This window comes from Hypanus sabinus (genome assembly GCF_030144855.1).
Source record: "Hypanus sabinus isolate sHypSab1 chromosome X2 unlocalized genomic scaffold, sHypSab1.hap1 SUPER_X2_unloc_13, whole genome shotgun sequence".
Taxonomy (NCBI): Eukaryota; Metazoa; Chordata; class Chondrichthyes; order Myliobatiformes; family Dasyatidae; genus Hypanus; species Hypanus sabinus.
Window position 1 is genome coordinate 205,694 of NW_026778983.1, and position 24,059 is coordinate 229,752.

The 24,059-nt window shown below is 52.5% G+C and overlaps 1 protein-coding gene across 6 annotated transcripts in view; it reads left to right on the forward strand.

Moving 5' to 3' along the window:
- Window positions 1-24,059, forward strand: part of LOC132385735 (dixin-like) — a 270,730-nt gene that overhangs the window by 84,230 nt on the left and 162,441 nt on the right. For all 6 annotated transcript variants that reach the window (XM_059957946.1, XM_059957948.1, XM_059957947.1 and 3 more), the window contains 2 exons: window positions 9,108-9,237; window positions 16,361-16,486. In XM_059957946.1, coding sequence (XP_059813929.1) covers window positions 9,108-9,237; window positions 16,361-16,486 — 256 coding nt within the window. The remainder of the gene's footprint in view (window positions 1-9,107; window positions 9,238-16,360; window positions 16,487-24,059) is intronic.

Here is a 24,059-nt window from a genome sequence, read left to right on the forward strand (position 1 = left end):
TCCTGAAGCTCCTGTACCTCCTTCCTGATGGCTGAGGGGTAATAACTGTCCCTGAACTTGGTGGTGTGGGTCCTGAGGCTCCTGTACCTCCTTCCTGATGGTTGAGGGGTAATAACTGTCCCTGAACCTGGTGGTGTGGGTCCTGAGGCTCCTGTACCTCCTTCCTGATGGTTGAGGGGTAATAACTGTCCCTGAACCTGGTGGTGTGGGTCCTGAAGCTCCTGTACCTCCTTCCTGATGGTTGAGGGGTAATAACTGTCCCTGAACCTGGTGGTGTGGGTCCTGAAGCTCCTGTACCTCCTTCCTGATGGCAGCAGCGAGAAGAGAACATGACCTGGATGGCGGAGGGGTCGCTGATGATGGATGATCCCTTCCTGCAAAAACTCTCCTTGTAGATGTGGTAGGGAGAGTATTACCCGCGATAGACTGGGCTGTAGGCTTTTCCGTTCAAGATAGTCATAATAATTGATAATTGATAAATGGCAGATGAAGTTTAATGCTGATAAGTGTGAGGTACAATTTGGTAGGACTAATCAGAATAGGACATACATGGTAAACGGTAGGGCATTGAGGAATGCAGTAGAACAGAGTGATCTAGGAATAATGGTGCATATTTCCCTGAAGGTGAAATCTCATGTGGATAGGGTGGTGAAGAAAGGTTTTGGTACGCTGGCCTTTATAAATCAGTGCATTGAGTGTAGGAGTTGGGATGTAATGTTAAAATTGTACAAGCCATTGGTGAGGTCAAATTTGGAGTATTGTGTACAGTTCTAGTCACCGATTAACAGGAAAGATGTCAACAAAATAGAGAGAGTACAGAGGAGATTTACTAGAATGTTACCTGGGTTTCAGGGAGAGGTTGAACAAGTTAGGTCTTTATTCTTTGGAGCGTAGAAGGTTGAGGGGGGACTTGATAGAGGTATTTAAAATTATGAGGGGGATAGATAGAGTTGACATGGATAGGCTTTTTCCATTGAGAGTAGGGGAGATTCAAACAAGAGGACATGAGTTGAGAGTTAGGGGGCAAAAGTTTATGGGTAACACGAGGGGGAACTTCTTTACTCAGAGAGTGGTAGCTGTGTGGAACGAGCTTCCAGTAGAAGTGGGAGAGGCAGGTTCGGTATTGTCATTTAAAGCAAAATTGGATAGGTATATGGACAGGAAAGGAATGGAGGGTTATGTGCTGAGTGCAGGTCGGTGGGACTAGGTGGGAGTGAGCGTTCGGCACGGACTAGAAGAGCCGAGATGGCCTGTTTCTGTGCCGTAATTGTTATATAATGGTTATAAATAAAAAAGGAAATCAATTACCGTGTACTTATATTGAATAAATTAAAAATTGTGCTGAAAAACAGAAGTCAGCGAGGTGGTGTCCATGGGTTCAGCGTTCATTTAGGAATCAGATGGCGGAGGGGAAGAAGCTGTTCCTGAATCGCTGAGTGTGTGTCTTCAGGCTCCTGTACCTCCTCCCTGATGGCAGAGGGGAAGAAGCTGTTCCTGAATCGCTGAGTGTGTGTCTTCAGGCTCCTGTACCTCCTCCCTGATGGCGGAGGGGAAGAAGCTGTTCCTGAATCGCTGGGAGTGTGTGTCTTCAGGCTCCTGTACCTCCTCCCTGATGGCGGAGGGGAAGAAGCTGTTCCTGAATCGCTGGGAGTGTGTGTCTTCAGGCTCCTGTACCTCCTCCCTGATGGCGGAGGGGAAGAAGCTGTTACTGAATCGCTGAGTGTGTGTCTTCGGGCTCCTGTACCTCCTCCCTGATGGCGGAGGGGAAGAAGATGTTCCTGAATCGCTGAGTGGGTGTCTTCAGGCTCCTGTACCTCCTCCCTGATGGCGGAGGGGAAGAAGCTGTTCCTGAATCGCTGAGTGTGTGTCTTCGGGCTCCTGTACCTCCTCCCTGATGGCGGAGGGGAAGAAGCTGTTCCTGAATCGCTGAGTGTGTGTCTCCAGGCTCCTGTACCTCCTCCCTGATGGCGGAGGGGAAGAAGCTGTTCCTGAACCGCTGAGTGTGTGTCTCCAGGCTCCTGTACCTCCTCCCTGATGGCGGAGGGGAAGAAGCTGTTCCTGAACCGCTGAGTGTGTGTCTCCAGGCTCCTGTACCTCCTCCCAGATGGCGGAGGGGAAGAAGCTGTTCCTGAATCGCTGAGTGTGTGTTTTCAGGCTCCTGTACCTCCTCCCTGATGGCGGAGGGGAAGAAGCTGTTCCTGAATTGCTGAGTGTGTGTCTTCAGGCTCCTGTACCTCCTCCCTGATGGTAACAGTGAGAAAAGGGCAAGCCTGGGTGAGTAGGTTTTGAGAGGAAGGGTCTCAGCCCGAAACACCGAGGACCAGAGTCCATTCATCTCATCGATGCTGCCTGAGCTGCCGAGTCCCCTCCAGCACCGTGCGTGTGTGTCTGTGTGCGCGCTGCTCAGTGCTTTGAGATGCGGACAGAGCACAGTGGGGGGATTGTGCAGGACGTGGACTGGGATAACAAAAAGCCCCATTCAGTGCAGTGCCAATCCCTGAGATCAGACAGAAATCACATGCTGTCAGATGCCAGGTGGGCACGGAGAAAGTTCCTTTGATTTGGGCGTGGGTCAGGATTGTAAACAAGTACGACGGATGGAAACACCACTCACGAGGTCCTCTGTTGGCGGCCAGGGGGGCACGGTACGGAGAGCGAGCCGTTGACCGTGCAGCAGCCGACGAACCCAGAGGAACGGCGGAGGGCAGCGATACGGTTCGGCCCCAGCGGCGTCGCAGGAGTTACCGGGGAACTGCCTCGGAGGTTTGCGGTCAGAGATTTCCTCCTCCTTCAGGAGCTGCCGACACGGAGCCGACTGGCTTTCAGGCGCCAGTGACCCGCCTTTGCCCCCTGTCAGTAGAAGTGGCTCCGCCGGTAGCTAAGCTGGGCCACACGGGAAGGACAGGAGCTGGACCTGGTTGTTAGAGGTGATTTGAGACTGGGAGTGTTTAGTAGGGAGTGAGAGCCTGTCTCCATTCCCACCCCACCCGGCGATGACAACCTTAAAGAACCAAATAACAAACCATTATAAGTTCACCAGAGTCAGTCTGCCCTGCAGAAAATCCTACAGAAGGTATTGGATTCGGGGCAGTAAAGCCCTCCCAACCGTATTGTCTTGAAAAACTGTCGCAGGAAAGCAGCATCCATCATCGGGGACCCCCACCACCCAGGTCACGCTCTCTTCTCGCTGCTGCCATCAGGAAGGAGGTGCAGGAGCCTCAGGACCCACACCACCAAGTTCAGGGACAGTTATTACCCCTCAACCATCAGGAAGGAGGTACAAGAACCTCAGGACCCACACCACCAGGTTCAGAGACAGTTATTACCCCTCAACCATCAGGAAGGAGTTACAGGAGCCTCAAGACCCTCACCACCAGGTTCAGGGACAGTTATTACCCCTCAACCACCAGGAAGGAGGTACAGGAGCCTCAGGACCCACACCACCAGGTTCAGGAACAGTTATCACCCCTCAACCATCAGGAAGGAGGTACAGGAGCCTCAGGACCCACACCACCTGGTTCAGGAACAGTTATTACCCCTCCCCTCCCTCTCCCTCCCCTTCCCACCTCTTCCCCCTCCCTCTCCCCCTCCCCTTCCCCCTCTCCCCCTCCCCTTCCCCCTCTCCCCCTCCCCTTCCCCCTCTCCCCACTCCGCTCTTCCCCTTCTTCCTCTCCCCTTCTCTCTCCCCCTTCTCCCACTCTTTTCCCCCCCTCCTCTCCTCTCTCCCTTCCCCCCTTCCTTCCTTCCCCCCTTCCCCTTCTTCCTTCCCCCTCTCCCTTCCCCTCTCCCTTCCCCTCTCCCTTCCCCTCTCCCTTCCCCTCTCCCTTCCCCTCTCCCTTCCCCTCTCCCTTCCCCTCTCCCTTCCCCTCTCCCTTCCCATTCTCCCTTCCCCCTCCCCCTCTCTCCCTTCCCCCTCCCTTCCCCTCTCCCCTCCCATCCTTTCTCTCTCTCTTCCCATCCTCTCTCCCTTTCTCTCTCTCTCTCTCTCTCTCTCCCAGCCTCTCCCTCCCTCCCTCCCTTCTCCCCTCCCCACCCCCGGATATCACTCCTTCCACAGCAGAAGGGGAGATGAACGGTCACTGTTTCGATGTCACAGTCAGTCTGAAGCATTGCCTCTTGTTTCCAGTCCCCCGACTCGAGTATCGGCAGCATACCCTCCCTCCCCCTCGACAGATGATTATTGAGTGCAGAGGCCTCCAGCAGCCACCCTCGACACTAGAAGATGTACTGTGAAGGCAGAGCACACGCAGGGTTAATGGCGAGTTGCTCAGAGGGATCTTGGGAGGAGTGGGGACGCACATCCATAGCTCCTGGACAGTTGCCCCACGTTGATAGGGTTATTAAGAAGGTGTTTAGTGTGTTGGCTTTCGTTAGTCAGGGGAATGAGTTCGAGAGCAGTGAGATAACGTTGCAGCTCTTTAAAACCCTGGTCAGACCACACTGGGAGTATCGTGTTCGGTTCTGGTCTCCTCGTTCACTCACCTCGGAGTGCAGTGGAGACTTACCAGGGTACTGCCTGGATGGGAGAGCGAGTGGGAGTCTTTAAATCCGGTAATTAAATCTAGTCTAACGATGCCTGTCACATCCCCTCGTATCCCAGTCCCGTTTCACTGAAAGTAATTTTATTTACCGTGTGCAGCGGGTTAGCGGAGGAAGGAAAGCTCTCCCCCCAGTCTACTTAAGCATCAGTAATTAGCTTTCGAGCAGAAAGGCTGCGATCTTAATGTGCTCCCATTAGTGCGATCTGCAGAGGGGGGTCATTGACCTTTTCCCAAAGCGGATGTCTTCGTTCACTTCCCGAGGGCTTGAGTACAAAAGAAGGGACGTCACGCTGAGGCTGGATGAGGTGCTGGTCGGCCGCACTGGGAGTATCGCACGCGATCTCCCCCCCTCCCCTTACCTAAGGAGAGATGTGCGGGCATTGGAGAGGGTGCAGGGGAGGTTGACGAGAATGATTCCGGCAATGAAGGGTTAACGCGTGAGGAGCGTTCGACAGCTCGCTGCAATTCAGAAGAATGAGGTGGGGAGTCTCATTGACCCCCAGAAGATTTTGAAAGGCCTCGATGGAGAGGTCGTTTCCTGCAGTGGGGTGGGGTCGGGGGCGGGGGGGGGGGGGGTGGTCCAGGACCAGAGGGAAGAGCCTTGGAATTGAAGCCCGTCTGTTTAAAGGAAAATTTTCTTTAGCCAGGAGGTGGTGCATCTGTGGAATACAATGCCAAGTACACTGGGTACACTTAAAATGGAGGTTGATAGGTTCTCGATTAGTTGGGGCGTCAAAGGTCGCGGGGAGCAGGCGGGAGAACGGGGTTGAGAAGGATAATAGATCAGCCGTGATAGAATGGTGCAGCAGACTAGATGGGCCGAGTGGCCTAACTCTGCTCCTGCGCCTTGTGGTCCTTATTACCCCGCAGCGGATAGTGAGGTCAGCTGAGAAGGTCACCGGGGTCTCTCTTCCCGCCGTCGCGGACATTTACACCACACGCTGCATCCGCAAAGCAAACAGCATTGTGAAGGACCCCACGCACCCCTCATACAAACTCTTCTCCCTCCTGCCGTCTGGGAAAAGGCTCCAAAGCATTCGGGCTCTCACGACCAGACTGTGTAACAGTTCCTTCCCCCAAGCCATCAGACTCCTCAATACCCAGAGCCTGGACTGACACCTTACTGCCCTACTGTCCTGTTTATTATTTATTGTAATGCCTGCACTGTTTTGTGCACTTTATGCAGTCCTGGGTAGGTCTGTAGTCTAGTGTAGTTTTCTCTGTGTTGTTTTTCACGTAGTTCAGTCTAGTTTTTGTACTGAGTCATGTAACACCATGGTCCTGGGAAACGTTGTCTCATTTTTACTGTGTACTGTACATAACAGTTATGGTCGGAATGACAATAAAAGTGACTTGACTTGGTGAAAACGTGGCTACGACAACAGGCAGTTAAATGTCCATCGGGAGTGCCCTTCTGAAAGACTCTGGATTGTACTTCCGAAAGTACCGGATTCCGGGTGAAGGAAGCGTTTGTGTCGGGAGCCGCCGGGTTAAAACCTGTGTTCCGTGAGCGAGAGGGGAGGGTGCGGACTGGGGTTGCAGCCCGGCGGTTGTTTGCCGTGGGGAGGAAGGCGCGATGCCCAGCGGCCTTCCAATCCCGTCACACGTGAGGACGGCGAGCGACGACCAGAATCAGCGTCGGGTTCATTACCGGTGACCTGGGCCGTGAAACCCCCTGTCTTCCGGCAGCAGTGCAGGGTTCCGAAGTTCAGAGACAATTTATTATCAAAGCACATGCACCTCACCGTCTGCAACCTGGAGATTCATTTCAATGAATCCCAAAATAGAATAGTGACCGTGGTAGAGTCAATGGAAGTCCGCACGGACCGGGGCTCGAAAGACAATGAACTGCGCAAATACAAAAATAAAGAAATCACAATAAATAAGCAATAAATATCGAGAACATGAGACGAAGAGTCCTTGAAAGTGAGGCCGTAGGTGGTGGGAACAGTTCACTATGGGGTGGGTGAAGTTATCCCCTCTGGTTCAGGAGCCTGGTGGTTGAGGGGTAATAACTGTCCCTGAACCTGGTGGTGTGGGTCCTGAGGCTCCTGTACCTCCTTCCTGATGGTTGAGGGGTAATAACTGTTCCTGGTGGTGTGGGACCTGAGGCTCCTGTACCTCCTTCCTGTTGGTTGAGGGGTTATTACTGTCCCTGAATCTGGTGGTGTGAGTCCTGAGTCTCCTGTACCTCCTTCCTGGTGGTTGAGGGGTAATAACTGTTCCTGGTGGTTTGGGTCCTGAGGCTCCTGTACCTCCTTCCTGATGATTGAGGGGTAATAACTGTTCCTGGTGGTGTGGGTCCTGAGGCTCCTGTACCTCCTTCCTTATGGTTGAGGGGTGATAACTGTTCCTGAACCTGGTGGTGTGAGTCCCGAGGCTCCTGTACCTCCTTCCTGATGGTTGAGGGGTAATACCTGTCCCTGAACCTGGTGGTGTGGGTCCTGAGGCTCCTGTACCTCCTTCCTGATGGTTGAGGAGTAATACCTGTTCCTAAACCTGGTGCTGTGGGTCCTGAGGCTCCTGTACCTCCTTCATGATGGTTGAGGGATGAAAACTGTCCCTGAACCTGGTGGTGAGAACCCTGAGGCTTCTATACCTCCATCCTGATGGTTGAGGGGTAATACCTGTCCCTGAACCTGGTGGTGTGGGTCCTGAGGCTCCTGTATCTCCTTCCTGATGGTTGAAGGGTAATAACTGTCGCTGAACCTGGTGGTGTGAGTCCCGAGGCTCCTGTACCTCCTTCCTGATGGTTGAGGGGTAATACCTGTCCCTGAACCTGGTGGTGTGGGTCCTGAGGCTCCTGTACCTCCTTCCTGATGGTTAAGGAGTAATACCTGTTCCTAAACCTGGTGGTGTGAGTCCCGAGGCTCCTGTACCTCCTTCCTCGTGACCTTGGTGCTGGGGCTTCCCGAGGATGGAAGCTGTTTTCCTGTTTTGGTGTAGGTGTGCTCAGGGGAGTGGAGGGATCTACCCACGATGGACTGGGCCATAGCCACTGTCGGGCAGCGTCGTGGGCGGCAGATGACTCGTATCGTGGTTTTGTTAAAATTACTCTTGCATGTTTTACACACAAAGTCCTCCAGTACTACTATTGTTTTTTTTGTAGAACTTTCCACTCAAGGGTTTCCATAGCAGTCTGAGAAGTTTTTCAAGGTTTTAGTTTGTCACTACCCATCTGTAGAAGTTCATGAAGGTTTTAGATGTCATAAACATACAAATTACCAAAAAAAAGCACAAAATGTGAGGTAGTGCCCATGGACCATCCAGAAATCGGATGGCAGAGGGGAAGAAGCTATTCTTGAATCGCTGAGTGTGTGTCTGCAGGCTCCTGTACCTCCTCCCTGTTGGCGGAGGGGAAGAAGCTGTTCCTGAGTCGCTGAGTGGGTGTCTTCAGGTTCCTGTACCTCCTCCCTGTTGGCGGAGGGGAAGAAGCTGTTCCTGAATCGCTGAGTGTGTGTCTTCAGGCTCCTGTACCTCCTCCCTGTTGGCGGAGGGGAAGAAGCTGTTCCTGAGTCGCTGAGTGTGTGTCTTCAGGCTCCTGTACCTCCTCCCTGATGGCAGAGGGGAAGAAGCTGTTCCTGAATCACTGAGCGTGTGTCTTCAGGCTCCTGTACCTCCTCCCTGTTGGCGGAGGGGAAGAAGCTGTTCCTGAGTCGCTGAGTGTGTGTCTTCAGGCTCCTGTACCTCCTCCCTGATGGCAGAGGGGAAGAAGCTGTTCCTGAATCACTGAGCGTGTGTCTTCAGGCTCCTGTACCTCCTCCCTGATGGTAGCAATGAGAAGAGGGCGTGTCCTGGGTGATGGAGCAACCTATCACTGCGACTGCAGGTGATGGGCTTAAAAAAATATATTACAGGTTTCCCCCGCTATCTGAAGGTAAGGCATTCCTGTGGAACTGTTTGTAAGTCGAAATGTCGTAAAGCGAAGAAGCAATTACCGTTAATTTATATGGGAAAAAGTTTTGAGCATTCCCAGACCTGAAAAATAATCTACCAAATCAAACCAAATAACAGATAAAACATTAAAAAACACTAACATATAGTAACCGCAGGAATGAGATGATAAATACACAGCCTATATGAAGTAGAAATATTGTAGGTACAGCAAACAGGAGGAAATCTGCAGATGCTGGAAATTCAGGCAACACACACACACACAAAATGCCGGTGGAACACAGCAGGCCAGGCAGCGTCTATAGGGAGAAGCACTGTCCAGACGTTTCTGTCAATGATTGTATGTACGGTGTAGTTTCAATTATCCAGTTCAGGAAGACAGCGAGCCAAAATCGATTTGGGAAAAAAAATTGGCACGTACACGCCTGTGCATGTACACGCCTACGCACATACGCGCTTGCGCACACAACTGCCCGCACGCGGCTTCACGGTCACGGTAGTCTTTCTCAGGGTAAACACACGTACAGAGCAGGCGTCTTTTTTTCCCCCGTAAGGGCACAAATCCTCTTTGGTCGGCGACAACGGGTACTAACGTAGGTCCTGCGTAGCAGCGAGCGTCGGAAAAGCGGGGGGGCCGCCTGTAAACTTTTCCCTTCTCTCTCTGCCCCACAGCAACAGTTGCAATCCTACGTGGTGTGGGTCAACTCGCAGCTGAAGAAGAAGCCGGGGCTGAACCCCGTCCAGGACTTGCGGCAGGATCTGAGGGACGGAGTGGTGCTCGCTCACCTGGTGGAGATAGTGGGTCAGTATCGTCCCCTGGGGCCCGTCACTTACCCCGGGCGAAGGGCACGCCACCCACCCCACCCGCGGCAGCTCGCCGGGCCGGTTGTCCCCCGCGGGCGGCTCGCCCTCTCCCAGGGACCGGTGTGGGGGAGGGTCTTCGGAGCTTCGGCTGCCGTTGCTCTGGGTTGTTACGGGAAGGGGGGTGTTGCTGGCCCCGCGTCCAACCCCTCCTCCCTTCGCAGCCAGGCTCGGGAAACTCCCTGGTGGGCTAGCGTGCGAGCGAGTCAGAATTGACCGGTCTCTGGGCGTCTTCAACTCTCTTGTTGTGCCCGGATGTTTAGTGATGATGCGTCTGAGTTGGGATTTGCGTCGATGGGTTTCTGGCATATCGGGTGAGGGACAAGGATTAACTTTATTTGCGTGTGCGGGTGTGAGCGCGCCTATGAAAAGTATTCCCCACCCCCGGAAGTTTTCGTGTTCTACTGGTTTCAAACATTGAATCACAGTGGATTTAATTTGGCTCATTTTTACACGAAAAGACTCTTTTGTGTCAAGGTCTACACCGATCTCCAAAAAGAGATCTAATTAGTTACAAATGTAAACCACTAAGTAATTGATTGCACCAGTACTTGCCCTGTTTCATATGAACCCCCCCCCCCCCCCACATCATCGCTGGTGCTGCCGATTGGATTGCAGTTAAGGAGATAAGGAATTGGGGACGGGGGATGGTGAAAGGGGAGGGGATGTCACCGGAAGACTGAGAAATCTATGTTCAGGTTGGAGGCTAACTGGACGGAATATACGGTGCCTATAAAGAGTATTCAGCCCCTCAGAACTTCTTGTGTTTTATTGTTTTACAACATTGAGTCACAGTGGGTCTAATCTGACACTGATTCTTTCGTGTCAAAGTGAAAGCAGATCCCTAAACAAATGATCTAAAGATAATAGCACGCTAAATAATTGACTGCATGAGAATCCACCCCCTTACGATGGCGCACCAAATCGTCACTGGTGCAGCCGATTGGATTTAGAAGTCAAACGACTAGTTAAACGGAGATCACCGTGTGCGGTCAAAGGTTTTCAATTGATCGTCGTGAAAATACGCCTGTGTCTGGTAGGTCCGGCCGCCGGTGAGTCATTATCCTGGCAAAAACTACACCGTGAAGACAGAAGAACACTCCGAGCAACTCTGCGGAAAGGTCATTGAAAAGCACCAGTCAGGAGACGGATACAAGAAAATTTCCAAGTCACTGAATGTCCCTTAGAGTACAGTTCAGTCAATCATCGAGAAATGGAAAGAATATGGCACAGCTGTTAATCTGCCCAGAGCAGACCGTCCTCAAAAACTGAGTGACCGTGCAAGAAGGGGACGAGTGAGGGAGACCACCAAGAGACCTACGACAACTCTGGAGGAGCTACAAGCTTCCGTGCCTGAGATGGGAGAGACTGCGCGTACAACAACTGTTGCCCAGGTGCTTCACCAGTCGCAGGTTTATGGGAGAGGGGCAAAGAGAAAGCCACTGTTGAAAAAAAAACTCACATGAAATCTCGGCTAGAGTTTGCCAGAAGGCAGGTGGGAGACTCTGAATTCAGCTGGAAGAAGGTTCTGTGCTCTGAGGAAACCAAGATTGAGCTTCTAGGCCGTCAGGCTAAACGCTATGTTTGGCATAAACCAAACACCGCACATCGTCAGAAACACACCATCCCTACCGTGAAGCACGGTGGTGGCTGCGTCATGCTGTGGGGGTGTTTCACTGCCTCAGGCCCAGGAAGGCTTGTGAAGGTAGGGGGTAAAACGAATGCAGCAAAATACAGGGAAATCCTGGAGGAAAACCTGATGCAGTCTGCAAGAGAACTGCGACTTAGGAAAAGATTTGTTTTCCAGCAAGACAGTGACCCCAAACACAAAGCCAAGCCTACATAGGAATGGCTTAAAAACAACAAAGTTAATGCCCTGGAGTGGCCAAGTCAGAGTCCAGACCTCAATCCAATTGAGAATTTGTGGCCGGACTTGAAAAGGGCCATTCACTCACGGTCCCCTTGCAATCTGGCAGAGATTGAGCAGTTTGGTAAGGAAGAATGTGGAAAATTGTAGTGTCTAGATATGCAAAGCTGGTAGAGACCTCTCCACACAGACTCAAGGCCGCAATTGCTGCCAAAGGTGCATCTACTAAACACTGACTTGAAGGGGATGAATACTCATCCAATCAATTATTTTTGTTTGATATTTGTAATTAATTTAGATTGTTTTGTAGAGATCTGTTTTCACTTTGACACGAAAGAGTCTTTTGTGTTGATCAGTGTAAAAGAAAAAGTCAAATAGAATCCACAGATTCGATGTTGTAAAACAATAAGGCAGGAAAACTTGCAAGGGGTGGTGAATACTTTTAATGGGGGGTGTGTGTGAGTCTATGTGTGTGTGTGTGTGTGTCTGTGTGTGTGTGAGTCTGTGTGTGAATGTGTGTGTGTGAGTGTGTCAGAGTGTGAGTGTGTGTGTGAGAGTGTGTGATAATGTGTGTGTGTGAGAGTGTGCGTGCGAGTGTGTGAGTGTGTGTCTAAGACTTTTGCACAAAACTGTATTTGTCAATGTGGAGTAGAGAGCAAGTTGGGAATGGAAAGGGGGGAAGGGTGTGGGACGGGTGGTAGAGAAGGGAGTACCAAGGGCAAGAGGTGGTGTGGGTTGGACACACACAGCCCTGAGACACCAGGCAAGGTAATCTGATTCTAAACAACTGGTTTATTGATCATTACCGAATGTCTCTCTGGTGCTTCCGGCTCCTTCCCCTCTACCTTCCCCTTTTCCCAACCATAATTCCCCTCTCTCTTCCCCTTTCCCAACCACAATTCCCCCTCTCCCTTCCCCTTTTCCCAACCATGATTCCCCTCTCCCTTCCCCTTTTCCCCAACTACAATTCCCCTCTCTCTTCCCCTTTCCCAACCACAATTCCCCCTCTCCCTTCCCCTTTTCCCAACCATGATTCCCCTCTCCCTTCCCCTTTTCCCAACCATGATTCCCCCTCTCCCTTCCCCTTTTCCCAACCATGATTCCCCCTCTCCCTTCCCCTTTTCCCAACCATGATTTCCCCTCTCCCTTCCCCTTTTCCCAAACATAATTCCCCTATCCCTTCCCCTTTTCTCAAACCATGATTCTCAAACCCCTCTCCCTGACCCCCTTCCCACTCTCAGTCCACAACCGAGACCCCATATCAGAATCAGGTTTATTATCACTCAAGTATGTCAAGAAATTAATTTCTTTCTGTGGCAAAATCCGTGCAATGCATAAAATTGCTACAGTACTGTGTGCAGAAGCTTCAACCACCCCAGCCTAAGATTTTTGCACCGTACTGGACACAAATTCCGTATTAGGAATTTGCTGCTGTGTGTTGGTGTGATATGTGAAACAAAGTGCAACTTCCAGCAATTATGAAGAATTAAGAACCATATAAGAATAAAGATTGAGTTTGAAGTACAGATTTGGAATAAAATGTGCACAACTACATAAATACCAGCATATATTTGCAATGCAAGCAGCGTTTTAAAAAGTGGTTTAAAACTTCTGTAGTGCAGTCGAATGACGGGTGAAGGGTGGGAAGGGGGATTGCTACCTGGAAGGGTTGATCACTTGGTGGGGAGAAGATGTAGCTCTTCCCGAAAAGGAGCTTTTGGAAAAGACAGTTTGCAGGGCGGGCAGTGCCGGCCATGATTTTCCTGCCCGTTAGAGTTTAACAGTCGGATCCTTTCTGTGAACGGGAAGAAAATTGTCGGACTTGGGAACGCTAAAGCCGCTGAATATTTCCCCTCATTTGTGCAAAAGCGTCGCTTGGAGCATCTGATGTGGTAGTTTACAAAGCCCCTGCAAGCAGATCGATTGTGTTAACGGTCGTAAGCCGGCGTCTCGGGAACCGAGGTGAGGAGAAACAACAGCAAGTTAGTTGCAGGGGAAGAGGGCCAAAAAAAGACAAAACAGCCCTGGAAGATGCATTTAAAACCTTGACAAACGCCAGGAAATCTGCAGATGCTGGAAATTCAAGCAACACACACTCATAAAATGCCGGTGGAACACAGCAGGCCAGGCAGCGTCTACAGGGAGAAGCACTGTCGACGTTTCCGGCCGAGACCATTCGTCAGGACTCAAAACAGGTTCAATACCGCCCCCTGCTGACCGGGAGGATTCAGGAGAGTGGTCCCAACATCTAAAACAGGTTCAATACCGCCCCCTGCTGACCGGGAGGATTCAGGAGAGTGGTCCCAACATCTAAAACAGGTTCAATACCGCCCCCCCTGCTGACCGGGAGGATTCAGGAGAGTGGTCCCAACATCTAAAACAGGTTCAATACCGCCCCCTGCTGACCGGGAGGATTCAGGAGAGTGGTCCCAACATCTAAAACAGGTTCCATACCGCCCCCTGCTGACCGGGAGGATTCAGGAGAGTGGTCCCAACATCTAAAACAGGTTCAATACCGCCCCCTGCTGACCGGGAGGATTCAGGAGAGTGGTCCCAACATCTAAAACAGGTTCAATACCGCCCCCTGCTGACCGGGAGGATTCAGGAGAGTGGTCCCAACATCTAAAACAGGTTCAATACCGCCCCCTGCTGACCGGGAGGATTCAGGAGAGTGGTCCCAACATCTAAAACAGGTTCAATACCGCCCCCTGCTGACCGGGAGGATTCAGGAGAGTGGTCCCAACATCTAAAACAGGTTCAATACCGCCCCCTGCTGACCGGGAGGATTCAGGAGAGTGGTCCCAACATCTAAAACAGGTTCAATACCGCCCCCTGCTGACCGGGAGGATTCAGGAGAGTGGTCCCAACATCTAAAACAGGTTCAATACCGCCCCCTGCTGACCGGGAGGATTCAGGAGAGTGGTCCCAACATCTAAAACAGGTTCAATACCGCCCCCTGCTGACCGGGAGGATTCAGGAGAGTGGTCCCAACATCTAAAACAGGTTCAATACCGCCCCCTGCTGACCGGGAGGATTCAGGAGAGTGGTCCCAACATCTAAAACAGGTTCAATACCGCCCCCTGCTGACCGGGAGGATTCAGGAGAGTGGTCCCAACATCTAAAACAGGTTCAATACCGCCCCCTGCTGACCGGGAGGATTCAGGAGAGTGGTCCCAACATCTAAAACAGGTTCAATACCGCCCCCTGCTGACCGGGAGGATTCAGGAGAGTGGTCCCAACATCTAAAACAGGTTCAATACCGCCCCCTGCTGACCGGGAGGATTCAGGAGAGTGGTCCCAACATCTAAAACAGGTTCAATACCTCCCCCTGCTGACCGGGAGGATTCAGGAGAGTGGTCCCAACATCTAAAACAGGTTCAATACCGTCCCCTGCTGACCGGGAGGATTCAGGAGAGTGGTCCCAACATCTAAAACAGGTTCAATACCGCCCCCTGCTGACCGGGAGGATTCAGGAGAGTGGTCCCAACATCTAAAACAGGTTCAATACCGCCCCCTGCTGACCGGGAGGATTCAGGAGAGTGGTCCCAACATCTAAAACAGGTTCAATACCGCCCCCTGCTGACCGGGAGGATTCAGGAGAGTGGTCCCAACATCTAAAACAGGTTCAATACCGCCCCCTGCTGACCGGGAGGATTCAGGAGAGTGGTCCCAACATCTAAAACAGGTTCAATACCGCCCCCTGCTGACCGGGAGGATTCAGGAGAGTGGTCCCAACATCTAAAACAGGTTCAATACCGCCCCCTGCTGACCGGGAGGATTCAGGAGAGTGGTCCCAACATCTAAAACAGGTTCAATACCTCCCCCTGCTGACCGGGAGGATTCAGGAGAGTGGTCCCAACATCTAAAACAGGTTCAATACCGCCCCCTGCTGACCGGGAGGATTCAGGGGAGTGGTCCCAACATCTAAAACAGGTTCAATACCGCCCCCTGCTGACCGGGAGGATTCAGGAGAGTGGTCCCAACATCTAAAACAGGTTCAATACCGCCCCCTGCTGACCGGGAGGATTCAGGAGAGTGGTCCCAACATCTAAAACAGGTTCAATACCGCCCCCTGCTGACCGGGAGGATTCAGGAGAGTGGTCCCAACATCTAAAACAGGTTCAATACCGCCCCCTGCTGACCGGGAATGTGAGGAGGATTCAGGAGAGTGGTCCCAACATCTAAAACAGGTTCAATACCGTCCCCTGCTGACCGGGAATGTGAGGAGGATTCAGGAGAGTGGTCCCAACATCTAAAACAGGTTCAATACCGTCCCCTGCTGACCGGGAGGATTCAGGAGAGTGGTCCCAACATCTAAAACAGGTTCAATACCGCCCCCTGCTGTCCGGGAGGATTCAGGAGAGTGGTCCCAACATCTAAAACAGGTTCAATACCGCCCCCTGCTGACCAGGAGTGTGAGGGGAATCCTTCATCAGGACTAACCGAAAGGAAAGATAGTAAGAGATTTGAAAGTAGTGGGGGGAGGGGGAAATGCGAAATGACAGGAGAAGACTGGAGAGGGTGGGGTGAAGCTGAGAGCTGGAAAGGTGATTGGCAAAAGGGATACAGAGCTGGAGAAGGGAAAGGATCATGGGACGGGAGGCCTTGGGAGAAAGAAAGGGGGAGGGGAGCACCAGAGGGAGATGGAGAACAGGCAGGGCGATGGGCAGATAGAGAGAAAAAAGGGAGGGGGGAAATAAATAAATCAGGGATGGGGTAAGACGGGGAGGAGGGGCATTAACGGAAGTTAGAGAAATCAATGTTCATGCCATCAGACCTTCTTGTTATTTTCCTATAAAATCGTCAACGGATTTAAGTATTTGTGCACATATAAATTCACTTTGAAGACAGTACTTCTGACAAGATTGTGACCGCAGCAGACGTCCAGGTAGTGACGCAGTGTTGCATGTGGCAGGGGCTTCAGTTATTGTGAAGGGATTCCTGTCGGCATTTTTGACTTGTGCCTATGTTTGACTAAAACAGGGGTCTCCCAACCTCTTTTTTTTATGCCATGGTCCAATATCGTTAAGCAAAAGGGTCCGAGGTCCCCAGGTTGGGAACCCCCGGATTAGAAGGTTACAACGGCTGATTGTGTCGGAAGCTTGAGAAATCTTGCGCACCCTCGTGCACATTTAAAAAAAAATCATACTCAGTGAAGTGAATTTCACTATTTCGAATCTTCTCTTCTCTCCTGAAGCCGGAGAACAGCTCCGCGATGTTTGCTTCAACCCCAGCAGCTACAAGGAAATGAAAGAGAATGTGGACAAGGTGCTGCAGTTCGTAGCATCCAAGAAGATTCGCATGCACCAGACCTCCGCCCGGGGTGAGTCCGCACCAGCCCTGCCTGCCCTTTTGTAAAAAAAAAAATCCTTGGAAGCCACGGTCAGGGTGGGTGTGGCGGTCAGCGGTCAGCTCGGGCTGTCGGAGCCTGAAGTCGAACTCGGACGTCCTCTGCGGGGAGTCGGTCCGTCCACCCTGCGACTGGGTGGGTTTCCTCGGGGTCCCGCAGGGCCCGAAAACGTACTGGTCAGCGGGTCGCAGGGGGCAGCACCTCTGGACCGACGGGCGAGATGGGTTCCGAGGAGCTTCATGAGGTCTGGGCGCGTGTCCTGACCCGAGGAGGGGCAAAGGGGCTCGCGATTCCCAACCTGGTGGGGGAGGGGGGGGGGTCTACGCGCTCGGTCAGTGGCCGGGGAACCCCTGACTTCAGACGCCAGTGTTTGAAGGAGACGGGGTCCGAGAAGTCCGGCCTGGAATGCTGGAAGGTTAAGAGTGCCTGCAACGGAAGCTGTGCTCGCCCACCGTGACCGGGTGGGTGGGGGGGGGTGCAAAGCGAGGGCAACAGCGTTCCTCGGAACGGTGGATCCGCCGGGAGTGGGAGGTGCCTGGAGGACTAAATGTGAGGAGGGGGAGGGGGATAGAGCGATGAGGGTACTGATCCCCAACTGCCAGGGAACTGGGAACGGAGCAGGGTGGGGATAAGAGGACAGTGAGTAATTTGCAGAAGTCGCGTTCAGCTAAATCGAGCAGGGATGGACTGCTAGGGCAGACTCAGTGGGCTGAATGGCCTGATTTTATTCCAATGTCACCTGGTTTAGGGTAGGGTTGAGGCCTGTCCTTGTTCTCACCTGGTTTAGGATAGGGTTGAGGCCTGTCCTTGTTCTCACCTGGTTTAGGGTAGGGTTGAGGCCTGTCCTTGTTCTCACCCGGTTTAGGATAGGGTTGAGGCCTGTCCTTGTTCTCACCTGGTTTAAGGTAGGGTTGAGGCCTGTCCTTGTTCTCACCTGGTTTAGGGTAGGGTTGAGGCCTGTCCTTGTTCTCACCCGGTTTAGGATAGGGTTGAGGCCTGTCCTTGTTCTCACCTGGTTTAGGGTAGGGTTGAGGCCTGTCCTTGTTCTCACCCGGTTTAGGATAGGGTTGAGGCCTGTCCTTGTTCTCACCTGGTTTAAGGTAGGGTTGAGGCCTGTCCTTGTTCTCACCTGGTTTAGGGTAGGGTTGAGGCCTGTCCTTGTTCTCACCCGGTTTAGGATAGGGTTGAGGCCTGTCCTTGTTCTCACCCGGTTTAGGATAGGGTTGAGGCCTGTCCTTGTTCTCACCTGGTTTAGGGTAGGGTTGAGGCCTGTCCTTGTTCTCACCTGGTTTAGGGTAGGGTTGAGGCCTGTCCTTGTTCTCACCTGGTTTAGGGTAGGGTTGAGGCCTGTCCTTGTTCTCACCTGGTTTAGGACAGGGTTGAGGCCTGTCCTTGTTCTCACCTGGTTTAGGGTAGGGTTGAGGCCTGTCCTTGTTCTCACCTGGTTTAGGACAGGGTTGAGGCCTGTCCTTGTTCTCACCTGGTTTAGGGTAGGGTTGAGGCCTGTCCTTGTTCTCACCTGGTTTAGGACAGGGTTGAGGCCTGTCCTTGTTCTCACCTGGTTTAGGATAGGGTTGAGGCCTGTCCTTGATCTCACCTGGTTTAGGGTAGGGTTGAGGCCTGTCCTTGTTCTCACCTGGTTTAGGGTAAGGTTGAGGCCTGTCCTTGTTCTCACCTGGTTTAGGATAGGGTTGAGGCCTGTCCTTGTTCTCACCTGGTTTAGGGTAGGGTTGAGGCCTGTCCTTGTTCTCACCTGGTTTAGGGTAGGGTTGAGGCCTGTCCTTGTTCTCACCTGGTTTAGGATAGGGTTGAGGCCTGTCCTTGTTCTCACCTGGTTTAGGGTAGGGTTGAGGCCTGTCCTTGTTCTCACCTGGTTTAGGGTAGGGTTGAGGCCTGTCCTTGTTCTCACCCGGTTTAGGATAGGGTTGAGGCCTGTCCTTGTTCTCACCTGGTTTAGGGTAGGGTTGAGGCCTGTCCTTGTTCTCACCTGGTTTAGGGTAGGGTTGAGGCCTGTCCTTGTTCTCACCCGGTTTAGGATAGGGTTGAGGCCTGTCCTTATTCTCACCCGGTTTAGGATAGGGTTGAGGCCTGTCCTTGTTCTCACCCGGTTTAGGGAAGGGTTGAGGCCTGTCCTTGTTCTCACCTGGTTTAGGGTAGGGTTGAGGCCTGTCCTTGTTCTCACCTGGTTTAGGATAGGGTTGAGGCCTGTCCTTGTTCTCACCTGGTTTAGGGTAGGGTTGAGGCCTGTCCTTGTTCTCACCTGGTTTAGGGTAGGGTTGAGGCCTGTCCTTGTTCTCACCTGGTTTAGGATAGGGTTGAGGCCTGTCCTTGTTCTCACCTGGTTTAGGGTAGGGTTGAGGCCTGTCCTTGTTCTCACCTGGTTTAGGGTAGGGTTGAGGCCTGTCCTTGTTCTCACCTGGTTTAGGATAGGGTTGAGGCCTGTCCTTGTTCTCACCTGGTTTAGGGTAGGGTTGAGGCCTGTCCTTGTTCTCACCCGGTTTAGGGTAGGGTTGAGGCCTGTCCTTGTTCTCACCTGGTTTAGGGTAGGGTTGAGGCCTGTCCTTGTTCTCACCTGGTTTAGGGTAGGGTTGAGGCCTGTCCTTGTTCTCACCCGGTTTAGGATAGGGTTGAGGCCTGTCCTTGTTCTCACCTGGTTTAAGGTAGGGTTGAGGCCTGTACTTGTTCTCACCTGGTTTAGGACAGGGTTGAGGCCTGTCCTTGTTCTCACCTGGTTTAGGACAGGGTTGAGGCCTGTCCTTGTTCTCACCTGGTTTAGGATAGGGTTGAGGCCTGTCCTTGTTCTCACCTGGTTTAGGGTAGGGTTGAGGCCTGTCCTTGTTCTCACCTGGTTTAGGACAGGGTTGAGGCCTGTCCTTGTTCTCACCTGGTTTAGGGTAGGGTTGAGGCCTGTCCTTGTTCTCACCTGGTTTAAGGTAGGGTTGAGGCCTGTCCTTGTTCTCACCTGGTTTAGGACAGGTTTGAGGCCTGTCCTTGTTCTCACCTGGTTTAGGGTAGGGTTGAGGCCTGTCCTTGTTCTCACCTGGTTTAGGACAGGGTTGAGGCCTGTCCTTGTTCTCACCTGGTTTAGGGTAGGGTTGAGGCCTGTCCTTGTTCTCACCTGGTTTAGGACAGGGTTGAGGCCTGTCCTTGTTCTCACCTGGTTTAGGATAGGGTTGAGGCCTGTCCTTGTTCTCACCTGGTTTAGGGTAGGGTTGAGGCCTGTCCTTGTTCTCACCTGGTTTAGGGTAGGGTTGAGGCCTGTCCTTGTTCTCACCTGGTTTAGGATAGGGTTGAGGCCTGTCCTTGTTCTCACCTGGTTTAGGGTAGGGTTGAGGCCTGTCCTTGTTCTCACCTGGTTTAGGGTAGGGTTGAGGCCTGTCCTTGTTCTCACCTGGTTTAGGATAGGGTTGAGGCCTGTCCTTGTTCTCACCTGGTTTAGGGTAGGGTTGAGGCCTGTCCTTGTTCTCACCTGGTTTAGGGTAGGGTTGAGGCCTGTCCTTGTTCTCACCCGGTTTAGGATAGGGTTGAGGCCTGTCCTTGTTCTCACCTGGTTTAAGGTAGGGTTGAGGCCTGTCCTTGTTCTCACCTGGTTTAGGGTAGGGTTGAGGCCTGTCCTTGTTCTCACCCGGTTTAGGATAGGGTTGAGGCCTGTCCTTGTTCTCACCTGGTTTAGGGTAGGGTTGAGGCCTGTCCTTGTTCTCACCCGGTTTAGGATAGGGTTGAGGCCTGTCCTTGTTCTCACCTGGTTTAAGGTAGGGTTGAGGCCTGTCCTTGTTCTCACCTGGTTTAGGGTAGGGTTGAGGCCTGTCCTTGTTCTCACCCGGTTTAGGATAGGGTTGAGGCCTGTCCTTGTTCTCACCCGGTTTAGGATAGGGTTGAGGCCTGTCCTTGTTCTCACCTGGTTTAGGGTAGGGTTGAGGCCTGTCCTTGTTCTCACCCGGTTTAGGGTAGGGTTGAGGCCTGTCCTTGTTCTCACCTGGTTTAGGGTAGGGTTGAGGCCTGTCCTTGTTCTCACCTGGTTTAGGACAGGGTTGAGGCCTGTCCTTGTTCTCACCTGGTTTAGGGTAGGGTTGAGGCCTGTCCTTGTTCTCACCTGGTTTAGGACAGGGTTGAGGCCTGTCCTTGTTCTCACCTGGTTTAGGGTAGGGTTGAGGCCTGTCCTTGTTCTCACCTGGTTTAGGACAGGGTTGAGGCCTGTCCTTGTTCTCACCTGGTTTAGGATAGGGTTGAGGCCTGTCCTTGTTCTCACCTGGTTTAGGACAGGGTTGAGGCCTGTCCTTGTTCTCACCTGGTTTAGGGTAGGGTTGAGGCCTGTCCTTGTTCTCACCTGGTTTAGGACAGGGTTGAGGCCTGTCCTTGTTCTCACCTGGTTTAGGGTAGGGTTGAGGCCTGTCCTTGTTCTCACCCGGTTTAGGATAGGGTTGAGGCCTGTCCTTGTTCTCACCTGGTTTAAGGTAGGGTTGAGGCCTGTCCTTGTTCTCACCTGGTTTAGGGTAGGGTTGAGGCCTGTCCTTGTTCTCACCTGGTTTAGGACAGGGTTGAGGCCTGTCCTTGTTCTCACCTGGTTTAGGGTAGGGTTGAGGCCTGTCCTTGTTCTCACCCGGTTTAGGGTAGGGTTGAGGCCTGTCCTTGTTCTCACCTGGTTTAGGGTAGGGTTGAGGCCTGTCCTTGTTCTCACCTGGTTTAGGACAGGGTTGAGGCCTGTCCTTGTTCTCACCTGGTTTAGGGTAGGGTTGAGGCCTGTCCTTGTTCTCACCTGGTTTAGGACAGGGTTGAGGCCTGTCCTTGTTCTCACCTGGTTTAGGGTAGGGTTGAGGCCTGTCCTTGTTCTCACCTGGTTTAGGACAGGGTTGAGGCCTGTCCTTGTTCTCACCTGGTTTAGGATAGGGTTGAGGCCTGTCCTTGTTCTCACCTGGTTTAGGACAGGGTTGAGGCCTGTCCTTGTTCTCACCTGGTTTAGGGTAGGGTTGAGGCCTGTCCTTGTTCTCACCTGGTTTAGGACAGGGTTGAGGCCTGTCCTTGTTCTCACCTGGTTTAGGGTAGGGTTGAGGCCTGTCCTTGTTCTCACCCGGTTTAGGATAGGGTTGAGGCCTGTCCTTGTTCTCACCTGGTTTAAGGTAGGGTTGAGGCCTGTCCTTGTTCTCACCTGGTTTAGGGTAGGGTTGAGGCCTGTCCTTGTTCTCACCCGGTTCAGGATAGGGTTGAGGCCTGTCCTTGTTCTCACCCGGTTTAGGGTAGGGTTGAGGCCTGTCCTTGTTCTCACCCGGTTTAGGATAGGGTTGAGGCCTGTCCTTGTTCTCACCTGGTTTAAGGTAGGGTTGAGGCCTGTCCTTGTTCTCACCTGGTTTAGGGTAGGGTTGAGGCCTGTCCTTGTTCTCACCCGGTTTAGGATAGGGTTGAGGCCTGTCCTTGTTCTCACCCGGTTTAGGATAGGGTTGAGGCCTGTCCTTGTTCTCACCTGGTTTAGGGTAGGGTTGAGGCCTGTCCTTGTTCTCACCTGGTTTAGGGTAGGGTTGAGGCCTGTCCTTGTTCTCACCTGGTTTAGGACAGGGTTGAGGCCTGTCCTTGTTCTCACCTGGTTTAGGGTAGGGTTGAGGCCTGTCCTTGTTCTCACCCGGTTTAGGATAGGGTTGAGGCCTGTCCTTGTTCTCACCTGGTTTAAGGTAGGGTTGAGGCCTGTCCTTGTTCTCACCTGGTTTAGGGTAGGGTTGAGGCCTGTCCTTGTTCTCACCCGGTTTAGGATAGGGTTGAGGCCTGTCCTTGTTCTCACCTGGTTTAGGGTAGGGTTGAGGCCTGTCCTTGTTCTCACCCGGTTTAGGATAGGGTTGAGGCCTGTCCTTGTTCTCACCTGGTTTAAGGTAGGGTTGAGGCCTGTCCTTGTTCTCACCTGGTTTAGGGTAGGGTTGAGGCCTGTCCTTGTTCTCACCCGGTTTAGGATAGGGTTGAGGCCTGTCCTTGTTCTCACCCGGTTTAGGATAGGGTTGAGGCCTGTCCTTGTTCTCACCTGGTTTAGGGTAGGGTTGAGGCCTGTCCTTGTTCTCACCCGGTTTAGGGTAGGGTTGAGGCCTGTCCTTGTTCTCACCTGGTTTAGGGTAGGGTTGAGGCCTGTCCTTGTTCTCACCTGGTTTAGGACAGGGTTGAGGCCTGTCCTTGTTCTCACCTGGTTTAGGGTAGGGTTGAGGCCTGTCCTTGTTCTCACCTGGTTTAGGACAGGGTTGAGGCCTGTCCTTGTTCTCACCTGGTTTAGGGTAGGGTTGAGGCCTGTCCTTGTTCTCACCTGGTTTAGGACAGGGTTGAGGCCTGTCCTTGTTCTCACCTGGTTTAGGATAGGGTTGAGGCCTGTCCTTGTTCTCACCTGGTTTAGGGTAGGGTTGAGGCCTGTCCTTGTTCTCACCTGGTTTAGGGTAAGGTTGAGGCCTGTCCTTGTTCTCACCTGGTTTAGGATAGGGTTGAGGCCTGTCCTTGTTCTCACCTGGTTTAGGGTAGGGTTGAGGCCTGTCCTTGTTCTCACCTGGTTTAGGGTAGGGTTGAGGCCTGTCCTTGTTCTCACCTGGTTTAGGATAGGGTTGAGGCCTGTCCTTGTTCTCACCTGGTTTAGGGTAGGGTTGAGGCCTGTCCTTGTTCTCACCTGGTTTAGGGTAGGGTTGAGGCCTGTCCTTGTTCTCACCCGGTTTAGGATAGGGTTGAGGCCTGTCCTTGTTCTCACCTGGTTTAGGGTAGGGTTGAGGCCTGTCCTTGTTCTCACCTGGTTTAGGGTAGGGTTGAGGCCTGTCCTTGTTCTCACCCGGTTTAGGATAGGGTTGAGGCCTGTCCTTGTTCTCACCCGGTTTAGGATAGGGTTGAGGCCTGTCCTTGTTCTCACCTGGTTTAGGGTAGGGTTGAGGCCTGTCCTTGTTCTCACCTGGTTTAGGGTAGGGTTGAGGCCTGTCCTTGTTCTCACCCGGTTTAGGATAGGGTTGAGGCCTGTCCTTGTTCTCACCTGGTTTAGGGTAGGGTTGAGGCCTGTCCTTGTTCTCACCTGGTTTAGGACAGGGTTGAGGCCTGTCCTTGTTCTCACCTGGTTTAGGGTAGGGTTGAGGCCTGTCCTTGTTCTCACCTGGTTTAGGACAGGGTTGAGGCCTGTCCTTGTTCTCACCTGGTTTAGGGTAGGGTTGAGGCCTGTCCTTGTTCTCACCTGGTTTAGGATAGGGTTGAGGCCTGTCCTTGTTCTCACCTGGTTTAGGGTAGGGTTGAGGCCTGTCCTTGTTCTCACCTGGTTTAGGGTAGGGTTGAGGCCTGTCCTTGTTCTCACCTGGTTTAGGATAGGGTTGAGGCCTGTCCTTGTTCTCACCTGGTTTAGGGTAGGGTTGAGGCCTGTCCTTGTTCTCACCTGGTTTAGGGTAGGGTTGAGGCCTGTCCTTGTTCTCACCTGGTTTAGGATAGGGTTGAGGCCTGTCCTTGTTCTCACCTGGTTTAGGGTAGGGTTGAGGCCTGTCCTTGTTCTCACCCGGTTTAGGGTAGGGTTGAGGCCTGTCCTTGCTCTCACCTGGTTTAGGATAGGGTTGAG